Raw genomic sequence first — 24,910 nt, forward strand, 5'->3', positions numbered from 1 at the left:
GTGCTGATTCCTTTTCCTTGGTGTGTTCTTACCTTTGTGTAAACACTGATGTGATCAACTCATTGTCTGTTCCTAAGAACTCCTCTTCTGCAATTTGCTGGGGCATATCTCTGTTACAAACACAATTTCTTCCCAGGTAYCCACAACATTCTGCAGTTTTCTTTCCAGTCATCTTTGCTGTCTGTTTCTTTTGTTCCTGATGAGTGCTTTAGAGCAATTAAATTGGGGTTATTATACCCTGTAGTGAAATCTTTCCCAACCAGTCCTCTACTCTTGACAGCAGCAATTAATGTATATTATAAAGAAATATCTGTATATGAATATAAGAAATGTTTCATTTTCAGGAAAAATTTTTACATATCAAGTGTGGATGAGGTTGTTTCTATAGAAGTTTTTGGTAAGTTCTGAGCTCAGAATCAGTTCTTCTTCCAGTGAAAATTGTTATGGTAAGCACAGCCAAATGTTAGTACTGCAGTTAGGTAGAAGAAAGGTTGGTTGTTCAGTCTCCACTGGAATGTGCAGCAGTTTCTCTCTTGTTATCAATTCTGGAATCTCTGAAGTGGTGAGAGATGCCTGGTGGAGAGGAAGAAAATTGCCCCTGAGCTTGAATGAGACTTGTGTCTCATGGATACTTGATGGGTTTCTATGTGCTTTAAGTGGCTGTTGCTTAATTCAATGCTACAGGTGAAGAAATAATAATAAAAACATTGACTAATGCTGCTGTTAGAAGGGAAGAGAGGTGAGAAAGGGAGTGGTGTATGTGTTGATGCATTTGTTTTAGTTGGATTGCTTTAGTGTGATTGAAACAACTTCTGAATCCAAGGAGGACCAAAAATTGTTCATCTATGCCAGATATTTATTCTAAAAATCTAAATCTCTGAGAAAAGCTGCTGAGCTCAATTAGTAGTGCTTAGAATGTGGTTAAAATGTTAAATTCATGATAAAATGGATCTGTTTTCAAGGTGAATTATGTCTGTTGCAGCCTGCTGAGATTTACTGCACTGTAATGGAATGATATGAAAGTTTATTACAAGATGAAAGTTGAGCATCAGTGTGTCTGCTGCTCACATTTGTTGTTGTAGGTTTCATGTTATGACAGATGACATTTAAAGTGATATTTGTCAGCTTTTTTATTGTCCCTGTRTTCTTCCCTGAGCTTTAGMAAGCCACTAGATGGAGATACTGCTSTGGTTGTGGAGCTGRTGGCTGCTGAGCTGTTTCTTTAAAGCTTCCAAAGACCTTMCCTTGGACCTTTACATGCAGAACAAATGAATATTTCATTTTCACTTCCCCCCACCCCCCTTAAGTACATTTCTAAAGGAAACTATTATTGAGCATAAGGAGATGCTTGTGAGTTAAAAGCTAGGTTGTGATGTAAAGACTGATAAGGCAAGGATTGGTAAGGTAAGGGGAGTTGATTTGTTAGATTTTGGGGTTTTTTGAGGCTGTCATGCTAACAGTTTTTCACTGAAATTGTATATGGGWGTGAGAGCTTTTGGAGAAAATTGATTTTTCCTTCAAGATTTAGTGTCCTTATTGCTTCAAGGACAACTAAGAGCTTGTAGATCTCCCTCTTTGCAAAATTTCATCTCCTTTAATCCATATGCACACACATATATATGCATAAATATGGACCAGGTATGTTCTCTTAATGACCTTGATGAAGTGAATCCACGTGGGAAGCAGCAGGCAGAGTGATATTGGGTGTTTGCTGTCCTCACTGCCTTGAGCATGGTGGCTCTGGGGTTCTCATCACTGTTTTTGGAGCAGCCAGGTGGCTCCAGGAGTTGGTGCTGTGTGAGCACACAGAGGTACTGRGTAAGCCTTGTAGGAAAAAACCTAAGGCATTGTGTTAGTTTAGACTCAGAGGTGACCTTCCTGCTGTGCCATCCTATAAAGGGAATTTGAGGTATTTGTAAAAACAACAGTGTTTTATATTCATAAAGCTTTTTGTAACTCTTTAATGTAGCATGTGCTTCCTTTCCCTTGTATATGTAGATATATGGGTTTTCCCAATATCCATATTGGAGTAGTAAAAAAGGAGCATCTTACTTCCTTAATATTGGTYAATAAGATAAAGCATAATAATTTAAGGACTGGTTAGGAATCTGAAGTCCCAACTGAGAAATAAAAAGGCTCTTCAGGCCTCTTAGCTTGAGAAAATGGAAATGCAGGTGTTTATTTGTGCATGGGGTGTGTGAGTTCATCTTGGCTGCCTCCCAGTCCAGTAAGCATTGCCAGACATGCTGGCTCTGTGCTGGAGAACCTGCATTTCGAGTTCCTGGTGCAGTTTTCCTGTCTGGCTTTCAAGTGTGTGATAGAAATGGGTGCCAGTGGTGSTCTGGGTGTGCTCTCAGCCCACCTCTGTTAGCACAGGCTCACTTGCTTCTTCTGTTCTATTTTGACAATACCTTTGGATCTSCTGGCCTGTTTTGGCAGGATGAAGATGTTCTCTGGAAAATAATGTTTTAAGGGGATGGGTGATAGCATCCATCCCTACTGAGAGGAGGTTAATACCTGTGAGACATTAAAAAAGTCTGCTAAGAGACRATTCCATTTTGAATGTACCAGCAACAAAACGCTCAGAGCAGAGCTTGCAATTTGTTAGAATCTATTAGTTATTTCACCAGATAAMTTCACTGAAATCTAACTTTATTGATAGCTCTGCCTAGGAGAAGACTGGTTTCTTAAAAAGGTGTTACTGGTAAAGAARCCATATTGATGTAATAAAAATGATCTATTCAGTGCAGGGGTTAGCTTAACTGTGATGCTGAGGAACGGAGCATGTTTTTCCATTGCTTCTTTTATGTCTTTGGAACATTACAAATTTTAAAAACTGTAGCATATATGCCATGTYAGTGGGGGGGAAGGGGAAGTGTTTGTAATAAATCTAGTTTGGATTTTGTAGTGCAGGTACTTATTTTGCCGAGTTTGGGAGCAAGTTAAAGAGAAATTAAATGTTCTTGTATGCTTTCAAAGCTCTAAATAATATTTTTGGTTTGTTGTATGTATGATTTAYGTGACAGATCCTAAGGGACTGTAGGACACTGTTGTATTGCTAAATAAAGCACATACCCAGTGCTGGCAGCTGTGCAATCTGCAGCATTTCCATACTGATATTTTTGGAGGTTGCAGTCTGTAACTRTACCTCAGCACTGAGCTGCTGAAGCCATCCTTTCCAGCCATAGGTTCAGATGATTCCCTGGAAGCTCTGAGATTTATCAGATTTTTGTAATGGCAGGCCTCATAARTCAGATTGAAAGATCTCAAATAGCATATGAGTCAAAGCATCAACAGCTTTAAAATGTCACAAGTGGAACAGCTGGTCTTGTAAGGGAAGGGTTGCCAACTCTGGGACAAGTGTTGCTTTAAAATGAGCAGAAAGGGTCAGATTTAATAGAAACAAAGAAATAAAACCATTTAGAGTTGCTATGAAGGGAACTGTAATGTTTTTGCTTTCTTTAAACATGATTATTCCAATTTGATAGCTTATGAATTGCATTTATAGGTCTTATGCAACTGGAAATCTGGTAGRCCTGGCTATCTTCTGTTGCCTGAAGGAACAAAAATTAGGCATAGCATCAAATAGATATTAATGATGAACTGCATTTATTCATAATTAGACTGTTGGATGCATGCATTTGGAAAATCAAAGTGCAGTCCTGCTTTTAGCTTGATTGGGTGTGCTCATGTGGCTTCACATGGTGCACACAGCATTTCTTGGGTTGTGCCACGTTCCCAGGGWGATGCTTTGATGCCCTGCTTGCTGTAAACTCTGCTTGCTGTTAGTGTGAGTGCAGTGCAAAACCCTGATCCTGTGCATGGTGAAATCTGATAATGCAGACTAATGGTGGCAAGAGATAAAAACAGCAAACGGATCAAACAGCCCCCAACTAAGAAATGACCTTAGCAGCACATGGGCAGCCAGCACTGAGGACTTGGAGASCCACAGGGATTAGCTCTGGAGCCCTTTGTATCTCAGGTTTCGGGGCTGGAGGCTGAACTAACTGTAAACCATTCTGAACACTTCACACTTCTGCCAGCGACCATACATTGGTGCCCTTAATGTTCTGGGATGATCATTCCTTGATTAAGATGGAAAAATATAGAATGACTCCTTTCATGTACTAGGAATATAATAAAGTGTTARTAAAGAATGAATTTTGTTATTGGGRTGAGAGAAWATGGATGGGGACTTGCTCATTTACTTCATAAATATTTTTACTCCCTATTAACAGTTTTACCATTGTTGGATSATTGTGTAAAGAGACATTCACTTCACAAAGTGAAAATTGAGCATTAATGTTCTGCATCTTTAAATATTTTTCATTTCCCATTTTACTGCTTGTTTTTGTGTCCTTACAAAAGTTYAGCTCTTTAAAATCCCTGCTTACCAGTCATTCTTATCAGTAACTCTGGTAAAAACAATAGAGCCTGAAGATGAAGAGTGCTGCAGGGTGTGCATGCCAGGAGTTGTTCTCTCTGCTTGTGTAGTTGCAGCTCTATTCMGAAGCCAGCGTGGCTCTCTTGCAGCTGAATAACCCCAAGGGTTTCCAAGAACTGAGCAAGCAAGCAAAGAAGAACATGACTATAGATGGGAAAGAATTGACWCTTAATCCTGCTTATTTACTGTGGGACCTCAGCTCTGTCAGTCAGGTGAGTAAATTCTCTTAGAGCAGGAAAAGGTTGCAGCATTTAAAAACTGCAAGCTGGGGCTGAGTAATCAATGACAAAGCAGGTGGGATTTTTTTCCAGAAGCTTGGAAGTGTTAAGTATCAAATATTTATKAGGTTATAAGAAAATATCACAAGAACACTCTCCATTTCTCAAGTCAATGGGAAAGAAGGATCAAACAGTGTGACATTTAACTGGAATTTTCATGGTCTCTGCTAAGTGAAAGATTGTACCCTGTGCACATGTTCTGATAAAGCTGTGAGCAGTGATGTCCAAAAGGCTTCACTGATCCTGACTGGCACATGAGCAGGCTGCTTGTGTGGGGTGATGGAGGGTTTTATTAGCAAACATTATTATCTTGTTCCCATTATTATATTTCTTAGGCATTTTTGCTTTGCAGACTCATTTATGCTGAGAAGTGTTAATTACTTCTCTTGAAAAAATGCTTTAGTCCTGAAATACAGATGTCTGTAAGGAAAGGAGGTTTATTTTAAATGCTTTTGATGCAATGAATACTGTTTGGTTTAAGAGCAGGAAATTAAATAACAAGGTGTCTGTTTCAAGATAAGTTATTCTAAAATCTTGAGGTTCACCTGCTGCTGGAATTTAATTTTACAGTAAGTGCCAAGTGGCATGGTTAAAGTAAATGTGGCCACTCCTAAAAAGCTTGCAGTCTGTCTTTGTATCCTGTGACCTGGACTCTTGGGACAGCCTTCCTAGTTAATGCCCTGAACTTAAACTTTGTTGAAATTGTGCTTCATTTTGTGAATGGGCACCTAGCCAATGGCTGCTGGTATTGCTAAAATATTTTCAGTTTTTACTCTTTTGTGAATGTGAAAGCAGTGTTACTGTACATATTAGAATAAAAAAAAACTATGTACAGTGTGTAGAATCTGCTGTGAAAATGGTAATTATTAACCATTTAACTATTTTGTTGATTTTCCTGTTTTATTTGGGCTTTAGAAAAGTTCATTTTAGTCAGCCTTAATTGTTCGTTTTAGGAGATGTCATTAAGTTCTCATGAATGGGAAAAGAAACATGTTTCAGGGTCCTATAACCTAATTTTGTTACATAACTGATGAGTTTCTAACTGAACATTTTCTATTTAATAAAAATGTGCAGAAATATTTAGCTATTTGAGAGTGAATATTGAGAGCTCAAGTTTTGTTACTTTTCTCCTGCTTAAATTCTTKAAAATACCAGAACAGGGGATAATTGAAGAGTAGCTACATCCTGACACTTCCAGTCTATCTATATTAGGGGACATTTATATGCAGCTTATGATGCAATGTGCTTGAAAGGCCCCAGCCTCTGGAAACTGGATTTCTGAAAGGTGATGCTGCTGCTCTGAAATGCAGGAGGGGCTCTTTTCCTGGGCTTCTCTCTTCAAGAACTTCTTTTAGCATGGGCAGCAGACATCCTAATGATACCAAGTGGTCAGCCAATGATGTCAGAAAGTTGTATTGTTCACCTTGATGATTTGGAAGAGTATGGTTATTTGTAAGAAAAGAGGTTATTAATCAAAGTACTTTTTATTTTTGAGTGTGTAAGTGCAGCCATATGCCAAAGCAGACTGGCCTTACCTAACTGGATCAGAGCTTGCMTGTTCTATTTAAAATCCTTTCTGTGTGCAGTCGAGGCAGGATGAAGATGTTTCYGCCAGCCGCTTCGAGGACAACGAGGAGCTGCGCTATTCCCTGCGCTCCATCGAGCGCCACGCGCCCTGGGTGCGGCACATCTTCATCGTCACCAACGGGCAGATCCCCTCCTGGCTCAACCTGGACAACCCTCGTATAACCATTGTGACACACCAGGTGAGCCCAGCAAAGCCAGGCTCAGCTACCCTGGCAAAGATACCCTGTTTGSTGGSAAATGCAGCGATCCTCCTGCAGCAMAAGGCTGCGTTYATTTGAAAGTCACAACCTCTMACCCGTCTCATCCAGGCTTTTATTACATATTTCCTTATATTTTGACTAAACARATAGCTGAAAATATATCAAGCCTGTGTTTAGCTCACTTTTCCAAATATTAATGCTTCAGCTAACATATACCCATGTCTTATTYCCTTATAGAGTCTATTCATAAATCCCTGAAGTAAATAAGAGAAGTAAATGAAATCTGAATCTATAAAGTCTCTCAAACCAGTAACAACCTAGTAAGCTTGTGTTAAGACAGCATAAATTAGAAATTCTGGAACTAAGAAGATGGCTACAAAAAATGCAGTTGTGCATTCTAAAAATGTCATTTATAAAAAAGAAAATCCTTCAAGCTTTCTGAATAAGTGAMCCCAAAATTTTCCAGTAGCTTATTACAGGCTTATTCAGGAGTAGTTTTGGTATCTAGACATACCATAGRAACTCTGCACAACTGTGGTAAAGAGATATTAATTCTATTTCTTTTGCTGTCTTCTGGTGACGTTACTTGAAAAAGGTGGAATAGTCCTGACTTTTTGAATGCTGTAACAGGTTCAGTGTCTATCCTTGTTGCTATGTTTTGGTTTTTCTTAGTCAATAACWATCAAATATCTGGTGTGCCTGACCTTTTATGCTACTGTTTTTGTAGGGTTGTTTTTTTTTTTTCCTTCTGAAACTGTTTCTGATTGTTGGGGATTTTCTTGTTTCAGGAAATATTTCAGAATGTGAGTCACTTGCCTACCTTCAGCTCACCCGCTATTGAAAGTCACATCCATCGAATCAGTGGCCTTTCTCAGAAGTTTATTTATCTCAATGATGATGTTATGTTTGGGAAGGATGTTTGGCCTGATGATTTTTACAGTCACTCTAAAGGTCAAAAGGTAAGCCATTAWGAAAAGAAATTTTAGCAGAAGCAGAACTCTTCTGCTCTCATGGGATAAAAATCAAAGGAATGGTACTTTGAAAGGGAGAGCACTCACTCCCCTTTTATCTCTAAAGGTTGATTGTTCTTAACTAGAGAGCTGCTAGCAAAGGTTCAGGTGTGGAAGGCTCTTCTCTGTATTTGTAAGTGTGCTGGTGTTTTTTAGGATTTCTCTTTTTCATATTTRCTCCTGGGTTTGGGGTGTTAGAATGGTTCCTCTGTCAGGATTCATGCTTTAATTTYAGTGTTATTCTCTTATTCTCCTACTTTCTGTTGGATCACTGGTAAGACTGRTGTGGTGTTTGGCAGCTGCCAGTCTTCCTTCCTTGTAAATTGTTTCTGTTTTTTGGGAAATACTCAAAACAAGCAAGAATCAACTTTTCTGTGGGAACGCCAAGGTCAGATGACATTTAAACTGGTCTAGTATTTAAGTTCACCATTAATTGCCTCTGTTCCAGACACCTATAATATATTTGCCCAGTCTATATATATGTATAATTATTTGCAAAAATAGATATTGTTCCATGTTCATGAATGTAAAGTAATTTAGTCTTTCAGCAAACCCATTTTCAACAAGTGGTGTTAAGCAAGGAAAGCAGGCTGGCTAAACATTAGTTATGCATAAACACTCTGGTTGCCAGCAGGGTTTTCATCCATTAGTTTGATCTACGAGAATGACATGGAGGAAGAAATTAAAGATTGATGTAAATTATTTCTATTWAAGCAGTGAGTACCAGAGACCATTGAATTAAACATTTTATGCAGGCAGATGTGCACGCTTGCACACAAATACAGAAGGGTTGAACAAAATTAGTTTAAGCTACATTAAAATCTCTGCTTTGGTACTTGGGAATCTTAGGAGCCTTTTAGTTGTTTTAAATCTCTGAGGATGTAGGCACATAACTGCAAAATCATCCTGTTACAGCATTTGTCATATTCTTCAGTTTTTCATCCCAGCTGCAGTGATGAAGTCAGCTCAGGTGCAGGGTTGGTTGTGATAACCTGATCAGCAAGTGCTGCAGTAGGAAATGTGCTGCAGTAGGAAATGTGCTGCTGAAGTCTTAGAACAATAAGGTCTAAAGGAAAACATGTGTCGTTTTTAATGCCTCCCCAGCTGAAAATACGCACACACACTTTTTTTTTTTTTATCCTGCCAGTTCTCAGGATTATTTAAGTCATAGAGGATCAGATGCTTCAGGGATGTTGTCCAACATGTGCTGCTTATCTCATGACTGGTTAGTAATGCAAAAACATTTTGAGTCAGGAGAATGAGTGAGCTGCAGAGCTATTTCAGAACTTTAAGTTCATCMTTCCTGTCTGACAAAAGAGAAAATATTCGTTTTCATTGGAATATGATTTGCAGAAGTATGTTTGGGAAGTCCTGCTTTCCATTTCTGGCTGTTGCTGCTTTGCTGTATGGCCTTGGGAATTCTTCAGTTCTTCCTTCTATTTGAAGATGGTAACAGTCACAGGTAGCAGGGTTTAAGTGCTGTTTGTAAAGCTCTGTGAAATCTTAAAGCACTGTTCACTGGGAGACATTACTGTAAATCTCCAWATTGCAGGAAACAAGCTCAGCTGACTTTTGCTTGCCAGCCCTTGTCTCAGAGTGTGATCTTGTTCCAGGTTTACYTGACGTGGCCCGTGCCAAACTGTGCTGAGGGATGTCCTGGCTCCTGGATCAAAGATGGGTACTGTGACAAAGCCTGCAATAACTCAGCCTGTGACTGGGATGGAGGCGATTGCATCGGTGAGACAGCACCGTTCCATTTAGAAAATGTCAACTCTTCATTTTTCCTTACAAGAATCATTCTGTAATTCATCTTTTTCATTTAACTACAGAATGTGTCTCCCATAATAATAAAAAACCAAGCTGACTTACAAATTTCTATGTGAAATGACAGGAAATAATATGGCATAGGGTAAACTTTCTTTAGGAATCAAATTTGGCTAGCTGAAAGGAGGGGTTTTAAAATTTAGATKATTATATATTTATAATAATAATATGCAGTATTATTTATTATTTGGACTCAGAATCCAAATATTAATGGTTTGTGAAGCTGCACTATTAGTTTCTAGATCAAATTTTCMGGACTGTGGTGTAGCAAAATGAAATGGTGCTTCTGGATTGAGGAAGTGATACCATTCTAGGGGGCTGTGAAATCAAGACTGCAAGCACAAGGAGTAAATCAGTTTTCTGCCTGCCTTTTTCAAGTTAAGACAAAATATTGACACTTTGGATCCCCTTTTAAGTTGATTGCTAATCTTCTACACTGAGTGTAAAATATATAGTATGCACAAACTCACAGAGGTCTAGTTAGGATTTGCCCCTTTTTAATTCCACTGATGATTTTTGAGTCTTCAGTCCAGCTTTAACATTGTGGCTAAAATTGTGCCTTTCCTTGGTAATTTGAAATTCTTATTTCTGCTGGGATTTTTTTTTCCCTCCAGGTAACAGCGGGGGCAGTCGCTAYGTTGCTGGTGGAGGTGCAGTTGGGGCTATTGGGAATGGCCCCCCGTGGCAGTTTGGAGCAGGAATCTCTGGTGTTTCTTACTGTAACCAAGGCTGTGCCAATTCCTGGCTCGCAGACAAATTCTGTGATCAGGCCTGCAATGTCCTCTCATGTGGATTTGATGCTGGGGACTGTGGCCAGGGTATGTAAAAATCGTTGCTGATAAACTTTCTGTGGGGATTCTCTTTTGAATTGAATGACATTKTTTTGGTTCCTCATGACTCTCAGACTCTAAGGTGTCCTGTGCAGTGCTGTGGGAAAGAGCTGGAGAAAAAACCTGGTGTTTCATGTACTCACTAATCCAAGCCTGGATCAGTATTATTTGCTGCTTTATTTAATAAAACTGGTGACCAGGCATGGGTGGGAGCTTATGGAGTAGCAAGGATCAAACTCCTTGCCCCAAGTGATTTACACTCCAAGTGGGGAAATCTCGTCTCACTTATGCAAAGTRTCTTTACCTGATTAAGGACAGTTGAATTATTGATGCCTGTAGCAGTTAAAARGTTTCAAGAACCTCTCTGATGCTGACAGTGTAAGTTCAAGTCTGGCTTGGCTCCTGCCAAAGGCTCCTTTCAGTCCCAAGGGAACCTGTCTGAAGTTCATTTGGACATGAAAGATGAGCAGGAGCGAATGAAGTGATTGGAAGTGCTGTCTGGTGTATGCCAGAAGAATTAGTCCTGTTTGGAAGAGCAGAGGCTGCCCTGCATTTCATCTGGGAAGTTTTGTTCATAGGGGAGATGACAAATAATCTTTGCTCTGCTGTGAGAGGGAGAAGTTCCTTTCAGCCTATCTGCTTTTCAAAAGTTTAAGTCAAGATGCAGCACTGTAGCAGTGAAATCCAGCCATTGTAACATGAATCTCCTAAAATGTGTCAAAAATGAATTATGGGCAAGCTACTTATGGCTGATACATTATTTAAGTGACATGTGATAATGAGACACTTCAGGCTCTTCAGGTGGAGACTGAAAGAGTGAAAAATTATACTCTTATAAATAAATTATACTCTCATATAAATTATATGGCTTTTAGRATGAGCATGGGAATGTCTGGTAGTTTTCTATATCAGAGTATGTTCTAGTCATCCATTATTGAAGRTAAGTGAGCAACAAGCTGGAAACCAGTCAGTGTTCCTTCACAAAGCTGTCTCCCTGCTAATGTAGTGACTGCAGCTGCTCATATTACAATTAACAAAAGAGTGGAAGAGAAATGTCATGCTGAAAATTGGCAGAAAGTAATTTATTTTTCTTGCTTGTTTTTTTTTTTCGCAGATCACTTTGAAGAGATGTACAAGGTGACACTTCAGCTTAACCAGACCTACTATGTGATTCCCAAAGGTGAAAGTCTGCCCTACTTCAGCTTCAGTGAAATAGCCAAGAAAGGGGTTGAGGGTTCCTACAGTGATAATCCCATTATCCGACATGCTTCAATTGCTAACAAGTGGAAGAGTGTCCACCTCATCATGCACAGYGGCATGAACACAACTGTCATCTACTTTAACCTGACATTCCTAAATAAAAATGATGAAGAGTTTAAAATGCAAATAGCTGTTGAAGTTGATACCAGAGAGGAACCTAAGCTGAACACAACTTCCGTGCAAAAGTCCAACTCTGATTTTAAAAGTGTAACTTCAATACCAGAGGCTGAAATGATATTTGAGGATATTCCAGAGGAAAAGCGCTTTCCAAGAGTCAAGAGACGTCGAAATGGCACAAAAGAGAGTGTGCCTGAAGAGGTGATCATGCCATCAGTAAATGTGTCTCTTCTTCCTGAAGATGTTCAACTAGCACTGCAGAAACTGSACTTAAAGCTAGGAAATGGTGACATAACTCAGAAAGGATATAATCTCTCCAAGGCTGCCCTCCTGAAACCTTTTCAGTTTTTAAGCATGCTAAAGAGCCTGGAAAAGAAGGGCTTGCATAATCATTCAGAAGATCAGAAGAACCAGATCAGCTGGGAGAAGCCTTATAAAGATGTAAATGATGGCAAAATAAAAAAAGTAAAAGCAAAGGAAGAGGTTCCTTTGCAGCTTATGGGAGCAAAGGGGACTGTTGTGACAATGAGCACAAATAAACTTATTTATAAAGTACAGCCTAAAGCCACACTTCCCTCCCAGAGCATGGGGAAAAAAAATGAAACTCGGGAAAAAGTATTGAATGCACTCATAYTAAGGGAAACACAGAAATCAAAACCTGCTGGGAATTTTGATACTGGAGAAGGCACCCGGGGAATGGAAGGAGGAMAAAGGCATGAGCAGGTGGATGCAAATATAAAGGAAGGGCTAGTGGGAAGAAAATTACAGTCCTATGCTGGAAGTTACCAAGGCTTTTTGCCATGGGAGAAAAAGAAGTATTTCCAGGACCTTCTTGATGTGAGTAATTTAATGTCATTCCCCACTGGAATAGTTGCATCTTTCTGCAATTATTGGACTACTGTTATTATGGTCTGTACGTATGGAATGTGCTTTGCCTTTGAGACAAATGCTGGGATTTTTTTGAAAGCTGCTTTGCACATGAAGTCTGATTTGTTTATGACCCAGGCCTCTCTTAACTAGGTAATAGAACCATTTTTTTCCTTTCTACTACCTTTTCTTGGTCAAATTCATTTTTTATTCATTTTATGTTGTCACAGTGCTATTGTTCAGACATATATAACACTAACAGAAAGCTTAAATTTTGGCTTGATTGCATTTATGCAGGTATGGATTCARTTTGTGTTTAAAAATGCAGGAAATAGGTATAATGATCAATAGTTATATTCTAAAACTTAATTTGAAAGTTTGCAAAGAAACTCTTATCTAGACTGTGTCAAGAAARTGTGTAGGAAATTTTCTCTGCTTCCAGCCAAAGCATTTTGGCAGTTTTGAAAACCTCTAGAAGAGAAGAGGCTGTGCTTTAGTTAGTGGCAGCTGCTTTGCCCTATTTCACAKAGATATCCCTTTCTGTTCATCTGAGAYTTTGCATGAGAAATCTTTATATTCWTAGGATTTCAGTTTATCAAATATGGATGAATAATCAGAAAAAAACCCCAATGTTTCAAATAAATCTGATGATAAATAGGGGCCTTAGTGTGTGTGAGGTGTCAGGGCACAAATATTAAAGAAGCCTTTTGGAGAGTACCTTTCCTCAAAGCATGAAAGCTTTAAGGAAAAGTTTAACTTTTCCTTTTAAGGAATATAATGAAAAATATTAAAAATCCTCTTCCCATTTTCAGATATGGAAAGAGTTGGCMGTGGCTGAAATGTAATTTTTTTCCTGTGTGTCTAGGGTTTTTTGACTTTTTCAGTAATTTAACCTTGATTTTATGCCTGTCCTGCTCTTTAGGAAGAAGAGTCTTTACTCAAACAAATGTCATACTTTACTGAAGGTAAACATTTTGGAAGGCAGCTGAAAGATACGTTTGCTGATTCCCTTCGATATGTAAACAAGCTTTTAAACAGCAAGTTTGGATTCACATCTCGGAAGGTCCCTGCCCAYATGCCCCACATGATTGACCGGACTGTTATGCAAGAGCTCCAGGATATGTGAGTGTGTTTTTGTTTGGAATAATGCAAAACTGGGGGAAATTCTACCTTTCTGTTTGCTTTGCTGTAGCCATTTCCAGTGTGTTAATGGCTACTCATTRCAATTATATTTTGGAAAATACATTATAGTTGTGATGCAAGGAGACTTTTGAGGCACTTTCAAAATTCTAGATAAGGATTTATGTTTAGGTAACGAATGTTTTCTTCCAGAAATTAGGATGCTGAATAGTTTTCATTCTTACCTAGGTTTCCTGAAGAGTTTGACAAGACATCGTTTCACAAAGTGCGTCACTCTGAAGACATGCAGTTTGCTTTTTCCTATTTCTACTATCTTATGAGTGCAGTTCAGCCCCTGAACATTTCTCAGATCTTTGATGAGGTTGACACAGACCAGTCAGGCATCTTGTCTGACCGAGAGATTCGCACCTTGGCCACGAGGATCCATGAGCTGCCCTTAAGCTTGCAGGTACTCTTTCCTTACCAATTCACTTTCAGAGCAATTTCAGYTTTAAAGTCCAAAATGGTAAAAATAATACAAGTCAAATATTTATCCTTGCTTTTAGCATCTGTAACATTTGGCAATTTTTAAATATTACCTGGAGAATGTAGCATTAAATTATATAATGTTCTACTTATCATTGTTCTGTGGGGTCTGTGGTAAAACTGAATTCTAGCAGCATCAGAAGAATGGTTCACTGGTGTCTGAGTTCAAGTAAGCACTGTGAGTTTGTCAAAAAAAAACCTTCACTGTCAAGAGTTGGGTCCTSCTGTGCTTACTGTAGTTTCTACTCCTAGTAAAAGATGAGGAACTTGTGACCTAAAGAGAGAAATGAGAAAAAGGATAGCAAGGAAGTCCTACTAATAAATAGTGTGACCATATAGARAGACTGGTGCTTCTGTTCTCTAGGAACGTGATAAACAGGCATGGTCTTTGTAGGACTCGCTTTCTTGAACATAGAGAGCCAAGTGTATGGGCTCTGCTTTACAGAGGGGAAACGGCACAAATCAATGAAACCATTTCTGACACAAATCATTGGCATAGGTGGGACTCAGCCCTGCTCTGCTGATCCCAGCCTATGCCTTAATCAGAACATTTTCTTGTCCTTGCAGTTCACTTCTCTGTTTGTTTGCTTAATTTGTAATTTAATATGCCAGTGTTGATTTGGGAATTCTGTACTGGCCTGACATGATTTGTAAAGACGTGTTTTTCATTTTAGATGAAAATTCCATGAATTCATACCTTGTCTGGTCTGAATTCAACAACGTACTGAGCATTTGCTTTACTTTAGATGTATAGGGAGTCCCACTGACTTAGCAGTTACTGAAATGGGTTCTGTGAATATTAAGTCTTCTTTTGTGCACAGTAGCGTGGAAATTCGTTTTATAGATAACATAAAATGTGTTTGTTCACCTTGGATTTTTAGGAGTAGTCAATGAGAAAACAGGATTTTAAACAGTTTTTTTTTCCCATTTTCTTTCTGTTAGGATTTGACAGGTCTAGAACAAATGCTAATAAATTGTTCAAAAGCCCTTCCTGCCAACATCACTCAGATCCATATTATTCCTCCAACTCAGGAAGCATATTATGATCCAAATCTGGTAAGAAACATTGATCTTAAAAGATGCTTATTTTCTTTCGTGAGTATGTATTTACTGTGCTTTAAAAGCTGGTTTGATTTCTAGAAGGAAAGTATTTACAAAAATTACTACTTTTGTGAACATTAAGTGTTACCAAATGAAAATTTTACAAGCTGCTTCCTAACTTAAAAACCCTTAATTTTCTTGAGAAGCTTGAGATTTAGAATGTTGTTATAGTTAAGATTTTAAAAGTCGTCCTTGGTAGGAAAATTTACTGTTGTGAACCAAATAGACACYAAGCTCAATACCTCTGTGACTAACACTTCCTGATAAGTCTTTATCTGARTTATAACTCATGTATTTAAAAAGAAACACCCAGAATCCAAAGAACCATCAGACTACCAGRTGGATAGAAATCTTTAGAATGTGAGGGCTTCAGAATCCCTGCATGAGCAGGGGAGTTGGACCACTTGGGCTCTTGAGATCCCTTCCAATCTAACCAGTCTGGGATTCTGTAAAAATTAAGGTCTTAGATTTAGGTGTTCCTTAGTGATTTAAGTTCTCAATTTCTATTTTAGGGGTTAAATCCTCATCAAAACATGWTGGACTTTAGATCTGGTACAAATACCTAAATTGCTTCTATAATGATAATTCCTGCATCAACCCATACATTTGAGATAAAATTTGTGGGTGTTCTTTGCAAAATGATTACCTTGTGTTTTATGGCTTCAAATCAATACATTATGAAACCAAAAATAACTTTGAGTATAGATCATGAACTTTCAGATAGTAAAAAGTCCCTAACATATGCAAATCATCGTAAGAAATCGGCAAAATGTGTGAAGATAAATGTGTATGAACATTGATTTTTTTTTTTTATTTTTATTTTTCCCTTTGGACATCTATCCTACCTTATATTCTTACCAAGTTATGTTATGAAGTTTAAAAACTGAATATRTGTAATTACAATAATTATAACTAAATATTTTGCCCTAATTCTGAATTACAGCAAAATTCTGCATAAAGCCAGAGTGTTCTATATAAAGCATTGTGTTCAGCAGAGAGTTAAATTTTACATTTATTGTCTSTAACAGCTATATTTCTTGGAATTAGCTTACTACATGGAAATTCCTCTAGAGAATAGGGATTTTATTTACCAGAATTCTTCTTCCATGTATCAGCTGTTGTGCAGAGAGTGCCTGGCTGGTTTTACTGGTGGCCTTTATCAGAGGAGTATCAGACAGCTGTCAAATGAGTTACAATTTTTGAATATTTTACTGAGAATGGAATTGCAATGTTTTTGCCAAAAAATAATCTGTATTTTTCATCTCTTACTTGTAGAATAGGAAATTGTTATGCTATGCACCAGTATTGGTTTGTTTTTTACCAAAACAGTTGATCACAAAACTATTGCTTTTGATTCCAGGAGAGTCAAGTGTACACAAGCCTCTCTAGCTGTAATGTCAGTTTTCTTCCAGAGTACACCTTTAGAACACACTGTAATTTTCACTAACCTGTAATCTAAACAATGTTTTCTTCCAGCCTCCAGTAACCAAAAACCTCGTGACTAATTGCAAACCTGTGACTGACAGGATTCGTAAGGCRTACAAGGACAAAAACAAATACAGGTATGTTCTGGCAGTTGTGTGGAAAGAAATAGTAAAAGTGTTGTAAAGCATAGGAAGAGGGATAAATACACACCTGACTCGAGATTGTATGTATGCTAACAAAGGTCAACCTATTTTAACAGTGGAACTAAAGAAATATCGTGGTGTTAACTTATTTATGTCTTAYTGCACAGAATGATGCAGGATTTTTCATAGTTTGTTTAGTAGAATAAATATTTCCATGTTACTTGTGTCATCTTGGGCCATTTCCTGATTTGTGTGGCACAGCAGTAAGCCAGAGTGTGTTTAGATGGCCAGAGAGCGAGTACAGTTCAAGCAGCATGTACAGGAGGAAAGAACCATCCTGTGCCTAGAASCTGTAAATCCACTTCATCCTTTCTTCTATTGAAGCTTAAAAAMAGAACAGAAAAAGCATTTTAGTCTTAACTACCTTGTACCTTTCCTGTGAGATGGAGGAGTGACAGTGACAGGAGCTTTATAAATGGAGGAGGTTCTCAGGTGAGACTTGAGGAAGCCTTCAAGGTGCTTTCTTATATTAAAATAAGAAATATTAAAAATATTGTTCACCTTTTCGTATATTAAAATAAGAAAGGTGAAAAATGTAAGTGTGGTACTTACCACAAGTAAGACTGTTAACCTAGGGTCAAGTGCTCATGTTTTATATGCTTTATCTTAGAATTCAGATCTATGATTTATAGGTGGTTACTAATAAATCTACAGAGAAGTTGTTCTGTGCAAGAGCATTAGCTGAAATATTTAAATGTATTGCTGGAAAGCTAATGGCAAATAATAATGAAGAAACAAATTAGAAATGTTACTAAATAATGTTAAATATAAGATTAATATTTCTTGAACCAGACTTTAATAAAACAGCCTAATGTATGAATATTATTTTAATAATAAGGTTTGAAATCATGGGAGAAGAGGAAATTGCCTTCAAAATGATTCGCACAAATGTTTCTCATGTAGTTGGTCAGCTGGATGACATACGGAAAAACCCCAGGTAYCCTGCTTTGTGATTTGTGTGAAGTTGTGAGATGGTTTTAGTYTCCTGCTTGGACTCTTCAAACTTGTTTTATATTTAAAAGAAARTTTATTGTAATGTGTTTCTAAACTGTTACAGGGTAAGGCAAATTTGAATCAAAAGTACTTCTTATATTTTTCCTGTTTGACTGAAGCTAAGTGACTCCTCTCTCTGTTATGCCAGGGGCTATCTCAGTAATTTGCTACCTATTTATTTATATAAAATCTTTGAAAACTTAAAAACTTTGGCTATTTTTGAAGCTTTCATTTTTGACATTCTAGAAGGCATACAGTTTATATTGCAGGCAATTTTATTTTAAAGGAAGAACTTTTTGACCTGCTTTATGCAGGTATTTTATCCTAAGACTTTGGTGTGGATTATTTTGTTTCTAAATCAGCTTTGCATATTCATTGTGCTTTCATGCTCGTTTACAACATGGAAAGAACCTTGCTTCTGTCTTCAGAAAAGCAGAGTTTTCTGCCAGTGTAATGAGTTTGGCTGCAAGAAGAGCTCTGACAAGTATCAAAAGGCAGAAGGAGGAGGAGAGTAGAACCAGGTACCTTGGGCCAGGGAAAGTGAAGCCTCCACYCTTGGTCACAGAAAGCTACTGGGGAATCTCAGCTGCCTGTAAAGCTATACCATAATTTGCATTTGTAGATTAGGAATAGGTTTCCACTTCCCTCTCAACACAGTACTATTTTTGCTAGGTTATTTATTCAGAAAAGGAAATGCTAGTCCTGAGACATTTTGCAGCTGAAGGTGGTTTGTACTTGTTGCTATTCCTTTCTAAGTGTGCCTTGTGGCCACACAGCTCCTGCATTCCAGGTCCCACACTGATCCATTTTAAAAGAAAAATAGGCAGTGCTCTAGCCCATCTTCCTGCTTCCTTTTCCTCCTCTATTTCGTTTTCTGCTGTGTATGAGTTGGGTTTTTTTTTAAAGGTAGGGCTGATTTCAAGCCTTGCTAGACTCAAAGAGGCCTGAGTAACAACAATCTCACCTTCAGTGTTGATGGAGTGAGGTTGAGTCGATGACCTGCTGCATTCCTGCAAAGTGTAGTGCAGCACTGCAGTCATATCCTGTTAACAAAGGATAGCTGGCACAGTTATGTAGGCATGCCAGTTCCTTCCTTTTGCCATGTTTTCCTTGCATACWAACCAATAATTATACCAATCTCTAAAAGCAAGTTCTTAGTGCTTGTCTTGGAATGAACTAAAAGTTCTTCACTTGCTGATCTCCCTAAAATGTTTTGCATCCTTAAGGCAAAGTGAGCATTAATTGTCTAGGTGTTAATTCTGGAMTATCCAAAGGAATGTCATGTTTGGTGTCTTTTGGATGAATTTAAACAGTGTTTCCATTAGAAATGGGCTAATACCCTCATCAATCCCATACCGTGTTTTGGTTTGCTGTGTGTAGCAGCTTCCCAGCCTGTGAGCTGCATCTCTTTTAGATGAAGCTAAACAGGGATATACACTCTAGGAGTACAGCTMCTGCATTCCCAGGGCTAATGAGCTGCCAGTCCAAGGGACAAGGGCAGGGACAGTCCAGAGTGAACTCCCAAAATGTGTGTAGAGTAGTCATGATTGCCATAACCAGCTGCTTTACATAGCATTACTTGATACAGGAGATACAGCCTGCTCATTTTTGGAGAGGCATCGCTTTTCTTCTCAGATTTGAAATTGCTTCTCAGTAGCAATTGGAAAGACTGTTTATCCCTTGCATGTAACTGTCTAGAGCAAGGTTACCAGTTATGCCAGATGCAGTGCATTACCATTCCGTGGTAATTCTCTGTGTGGGCTGATACAGAAGCTACGGAGTCCTGCTTATCTTCAGATTCTGTAGGAAGCCTGAACTTTGCTCTTGGAAAGAGCACAGCATACTATAGAGAATGCAGCTGACCTGAAGTGCTTATTTGCAAAGGTTAGCAATGACAAGGCATATGTCACCAGATATGATTTCTGCCTCTGGGGAAAATGTACGGGTCTTGTATCTCACAATATAAATAAAGCACATAACCTTGCCCAAATGTGGGAAGGGGAATTTTTGTTGTCAAGCACCAGGTCAGAAAGGCCCAGGGTACATAGCAGYCTAGCACACTGGCTGCTGCTTTGGTTTCAATTATTTGCAGTAGCTTAGTTGCATGTTTCTTATGTGAGAAATTGTTCTCTGCAAGAGGTATTATGGGGAGCATGCCTATTTGGTCAYAGTGATTTCCATGTAAATTCTATCCAAATTGTTGTTGTTTGTATATTGGTTGATTATACAAGTGCAGCTTTGGGTCTGTGATTCAACAGGCCAATTTATATGATGCTCCTTGTAATCCAAAGCCCAGGGACTGAGTACACAATCTTCTATGGCTTTAATGTTGATTTTCTCTAAAGAATGCAACATACACACTAAAATATTAATAATTTATTATGTTTCCTTGCTACAGTGGAGCTCACTTTGTTATTCAAAAGACTTGTCTCATGACAATTCAATAGATTTGAATGCTCTGGGTTGGTGCACACTCTCTTGTCCATSAGATGGCAGCATTAACTCAGGATGGGGCCTCTCACTGGACTCCTCTGAGGCTTTGTCTTACTGTCAACCTTAGAGATCTTAGAATTAAAATTAATTGATGATACTACAACAATAAAAAATGTATCAGTTTGGTTTTAAAAAGGATACAGTTTCAATTTGGTTTAAAAGTTATGTTTGTGTTATTGGTTTGGCAATACTTCTGACATGTAATCAAGGAAATACTCTAACAAGATCGTCTTGTTTTCTAGAAAATTTGTTTGTCTAAATGACAATATTGATCACAATCATAAGGATGCACAAACAGTGAAAGCAGTACTTAGGGATTTTTATGAATCGATGTTTCCCATACCTTCCCAGTTTGAACTACCAAGGGAATATCGGAATCGTTTCCTTCACATGCATGARCTCCAAGAATGGTACGTTACACAAGTTCTTTCCAAGATACTGTAGTGYAATAATATGTAATTATCTGAGATAGTGGTAACAAGCTGTTTCTCCCCCAGGACCATTAGGAAAGAGTTAAGAGTAAAAATAACATATTAAGATTTGAATGGACTAAAATTTCAGGTTGCAGGATTTGGGATTTTCTAGTGCTTAAATAGTTATTAACATTTTATCAATTGGTCCTAACCTACTGCAAATAAAAATTGTTGGTTCATTCCTTTGTTTGGGTTTTTTAAAAGTAAATCAGGAATTCTGGCTTTCTTTAAATGTAAAAAAAAACCCTAAACCATTGTTACATTTCTCACTAAGTGAATTTTTTCTTCTGTCATTTAGCAATAATCATCTGGATAATAATCAGAAAAGATACATATGTCTCATTTTTTAATAATATGTGAAATTTTTGTRTGTTTATCTCTTGTCATTTTATAAATAACAAGAAATTGGAACAGTTGACTTGAGAAGGCAAGCAAAACATTGACAGACTGACAAAAATGACACAAGACTAATATAAGGAAATCTGTTGCTGATGAGCAAATCATGAGAAATAGCTGTTAATAAGAAAATAGAAAGTATTAGAGGAACTGTAGAAGCAATCAGAAGGATTGTAGGTGTGATTGTAGCCCTAAAAGCCCTGCTGTAGTAGTGACAGAGGGAGCAGAGGGCAAACCCATTTCAGTGSTTAGCTTTAGAAATTTGTGCTGGAGGAGTACTTAATATTGGCTCCCTTCGTGAGACCCTCCATCAAGACTTTTTGACTTTTTGTCTTTTTTCAAAAAGACAATTTTGACTTGTTTGTAGATAAAGATGATTCTGCCAAGGTGGATTAAAGCATGCTAAAGTGCTGGTGGAARTCAGAGTGTTTTCAGAGTCATAGGACAGCCCAGGTTGGCAGGGATCTCAAAAGATTGTTTGGCCCAACATTTCATGGGGAAAGGTGTGGAGGTGAGACTATYCCCTGCCAGCTCTCAAGTGTCCTGGCTGCAGGTATGAACTGKAGCACGTAAGGGAACTGCAGATTGGGGAAAAAGGACATACTCAGTGTGATTCGAGACCATGTTGCCTCATGTAGATGTGGCACTTGGGGACACRGTTTAGGGGCAGACTTGGTAATGTTGGAGTCAATCTTCGAGGTCTTTTCTAACCTAAATGGCTCTATAATCTAGCATCCTGAGCAGTCATATCCTGAACATTTCCAGTGGTGCAGAATCCACCATGTCTCTTGGGAGMCTGCTCCAGTGAATGTTTTGGCTATGAAAGGATTTCCTGATACCAAGATAAAACCTTTCCCAGTCCAACTTCTAGCTGTTGTTCCTTGTCCTCTCTACACAGCTCTTTGTGAAGAGAAAACCCATGTCCTCTTTTTAATCATTCTTTAGGAACCAGAAAAAACTTTCTTTGCATGTTTCATGGAAACTGTTTAAAGTCTAAATATTTGYGTTTATGATGTATGAAGCTGTTTTTCTGTTTCCTTCTTTCTTTTTCCAGGAGGGCGTATAGAGACAAGCTCAAATTCTGGACCCACTGTGTTCTAGTAACACTTATTGTATTCACAGTCATCTCATTTTTTGCTGAACAGGTAAAGTTAATGCCTTCTTATCAAATCTRTGTAACACTCAACAGATTGTGGAGTCTTCAGGGTAACATCAGATGGATTTTTAAAATCGGTTTTGAAGAGAAGCTAGGATTTTTCCTTCAYAAAACAAGTAAAGATGTTACATGGCTCATGATGAGGTTGCATTAATTTTTAAGTCACCATGCTGAGTTTCTTTGAAATAAGAGTTATATGGGCAGAAGGGGCACCTTCTTAGGTGCCTTGTGACAGTAAAGTCCATCACCAGKATGCTAAATTTGGGTGCTCAAATTCAGTAATTGTTTTTGAAATTCTTGGTCTGTTAGCAATGTATTGGTAGAAGTATACRCTAAGCTAAGAGGAAAGAAACTTAGTCCTGAAGGGAATCTTAAGTTACTTAAAGGCCTTACCAAAATCTGTTCCCTAAGTAATTGCAAAGACTCCTGCTGAATTGAAAAGGTTTTGAATCTGACTCAAGGGGAAAAAAACTSCACTTCTGCAAGCTTAAAATGGCTTTCTTGAACATGATTAGTCCTGCTAAACTCAAAGGGAGTCAATGGAACAAATCATATGGGTAATTCTTTGCAGGTTGGGGCCTTAAGTAACACTTTCCGTGGTCTGATGAAGAGGGTGTAATTCTTGAAAGGTTGGCTTTTGATTATTATTTTCTTTCCCACCTGTAACTTTTGCATGACTCTTTCCCTTGATTTTCAGCCTTTTGTATCTATTAGAAAACTCCATTAGTAACTTCCTTTTGGAAGGGGATACKCAACTCAGTGGTACAGTTAGGAATATAAATACCATTTTAAGATGCCAGCTTTATGTTCATCTTTTAAAACTAGAATCTAGCCTGGTGTTAATTTAAATACACAAATTACCTTTAAAATAATCAGAATAAAGACACAGTGTATTTTTCACTTTCTGCTTGTATTCTGATTATTGAGAAGTCCAGTGGAAATGTGCGCATCTAATAGATACATTGGAGTAAAAAATGCATTTCCTGCATAATGAGAAAGAAAAAAGTGCAATATTGGCTATTTACCATGGGTGGTGATGATTTGACAGTTTCTAGGATGAAAACTTAACCAGCTGTGGACCTTTAGCCCAGCAGAGAAMTACATTTTTTATTTTTTTCTCTCCTCAGCTAATTGCACTTAAACGAAAGATTTTTCCAAGGAGAAGGATCCAAAAAGAAGTTGGTCATGAACGAATCAAAGTGTAGAAGAGCTTTATTTTGGMGATCAGTCTACCTCAAGCTGTGATTAAGCATTTTAAATCTCTCTTTCTTAAGTGTCTTTTCTGGTTTGCCATTTAACTACGCTGAYAAGAAGAAAAAGAATCATGCACCTACATTAGAATCTTTGCAGTACTCTTCATGATATAAAAGCTGCTGGAGCTGTGACAATGCAAAATAACAACAACAAATAATTGCAGGACACCTGTACATATGCAGTTTTCAACAGATGTTACTTTACAGCTCTTAGTTCATGGCCATGTTATCCTTTTTTATAAAAAGGGTTACCTAAACAAATGTAACTGCATTTATTGCAGTGGATGTTGCCAACTAGATAAAATGTTGGAAGGAAAAGTTGTTTGGGATCAGCTTAAGAAGTCCTTGATCTTCCATTCCAAAGCATTTTCCAAGTTTCTGTCATTGCTGCTTTTTTTAGCCCTCCAGGGAAAACTGAGAATTATGTAATTTGTCATTTAAATTTAGTATACATTTATAGATGTTGACATTCTTTAAAGCACAGTGACMATTCACCTCCCTATTTGTAGTGTATAATTGGGATTTGAAAGAAAAGTATGCTACTAAAAAATTACACAGTAACATAACATGTAATTGTTCATTTGGAAGATATTTTATATCTGGTGTTTTATAGCCAAAGAATACACAAAGAAATGGTAYTATTTCCTGGCTTGATTACAAAGAGAGGGTTGTAATCAAGTGAAAATGATCAAGGTAAAATATTTTACAACCATTGTAAATAAAAAAGCAAAAGTGCCTCTATATGAATGGGTAACAAACTGTTYTAAAGTAGAAAAGTATAGGGAGCAGTGTTTCACTTCATAAAACAATATTTGTACTGGCATAAAAGCTGTGGTGTTTTTAAATTTAACAGGGTTTTGCCCTGTATTTTGCTGAGATCTTGGAGTAGTGTGGTTTTATGTGGGAAAGGGGTACTGAATCTTTTCAARCAGAAAATTTTGGTGGTGTATCTTCACTTAATTGTATTAGCAGTATTCAAAAAGCATTAATTTTTGTAATCGGATGATGTACAAAATGTATGTGCATATGTATTGTAAGATACTCGGCTTGCTTCGAAATTAACTAAAATGTGATGGAAGCTTTCTTTGTCTGTCGTTTCTGTTTCAGAGTAAACCAAAGCTCATGCATTTCGGTAAATTAGCCGGGAATCTGTATGAATCTATCAAAAGTTCTCACTTTTCCCTTAAAATCCTTCCACCTGTATGCTTTAATGATTTAATCCTAATTTCTCACAGTGGAATCAAGCTTTTGAGTGCCGAAATGATCCGCAGGGGTGTCCGGCACGGCCCCGCTCCGCCTGAGGGCTCACAGCGCCCCGGCCCCGCCCCGCGCCGT

The 24,910-nt window shown here is 37.9% G+C and overlaps 1 protein-coding gene across 1 annotated transcript in view; it reads left to right on the forward strand.

Annotated features, from left to right (window-relative positions):
* Positions 1 to 24,653, forward strand: part of GNPTAB (N-acetylglucosamine-1-phosphate transferase subunits alpha and beta) — a 52,072-nt gene extending 27,419 nt beyond the window's left edge. The window contains exons 8-21 of the mRNA XM_057384554.1: positions 4,495 to 4,656; positions 6,309 to 6,488; positions 7,298 to 7,468; positions 9,133 to 9,256; positions 9,958 to 10,161; positions 11,288 to 12,387; positions 13,340 to 13,539; positions 13,786 to 14,005; positions 15,025 to 15,138; positions 16,660 to 16,745; positions 17,650 to 17,748; positions 20,540 to 20,707; positions 22,221 to 22,311; positions 23,450 to 24,653. Coding sequence (XP_057240537.1) covers positions 4,495 to 4,656; positions 6,309 to 6,488; positions 7,298 to 7,468; positions 9,133 to 9,256; positions 9,958 to 10,161; positions 11,288 to 12,387; positions 13,340 to 13,539; positions 13,786 to 14,005; positions 15,025 to 15,138; positions 16,660 to 16,745; positions 17,650 to 17,748; positions 20,540 to 20,707; positions 22,221 to 22,311; positions 23,450 to 23,527 — 2,997 coding nt within the window. The 3' untranslated portion in view covers positions 23,528 to 24,653. The remainder of the gene's footprint in view (positions 1 to 4,494; positions 4,657 to 6,308; positions 6,489 to 7,297; positions 7,469 to 9,132; positions 9,257 to 9,957; positions 10,162 to 11,287; positions 12,388 to 13,339; positions 13,540 to 13,785; positions 14,006 to 15,024; positions 15,139 to 16,659; positions 16,746 to 17,649; positions 17,749 to 20,539; positions 20,708 to 22,220; positions 22,312 to 23,449) is intronic.
* Positions 24,654 to 24,910: the final 257 nt, after the last annotated feature.

The sequence above is a fragment of the Malurus melanocephalus genome, unplaced genomic scaffold (assembly GCF_030028575.1).
Source record: "Malurus melanocephalus ecotype Western Australia unplaced genomic scaffold, MMel_1.1 scaffold_718, whole genome shotgun sequence".
NCBI lineage: Eukaryota > Metazoa > Chordata > Aves > Passeriformes > Maluridae > Malurus > Malurus melanocephalus.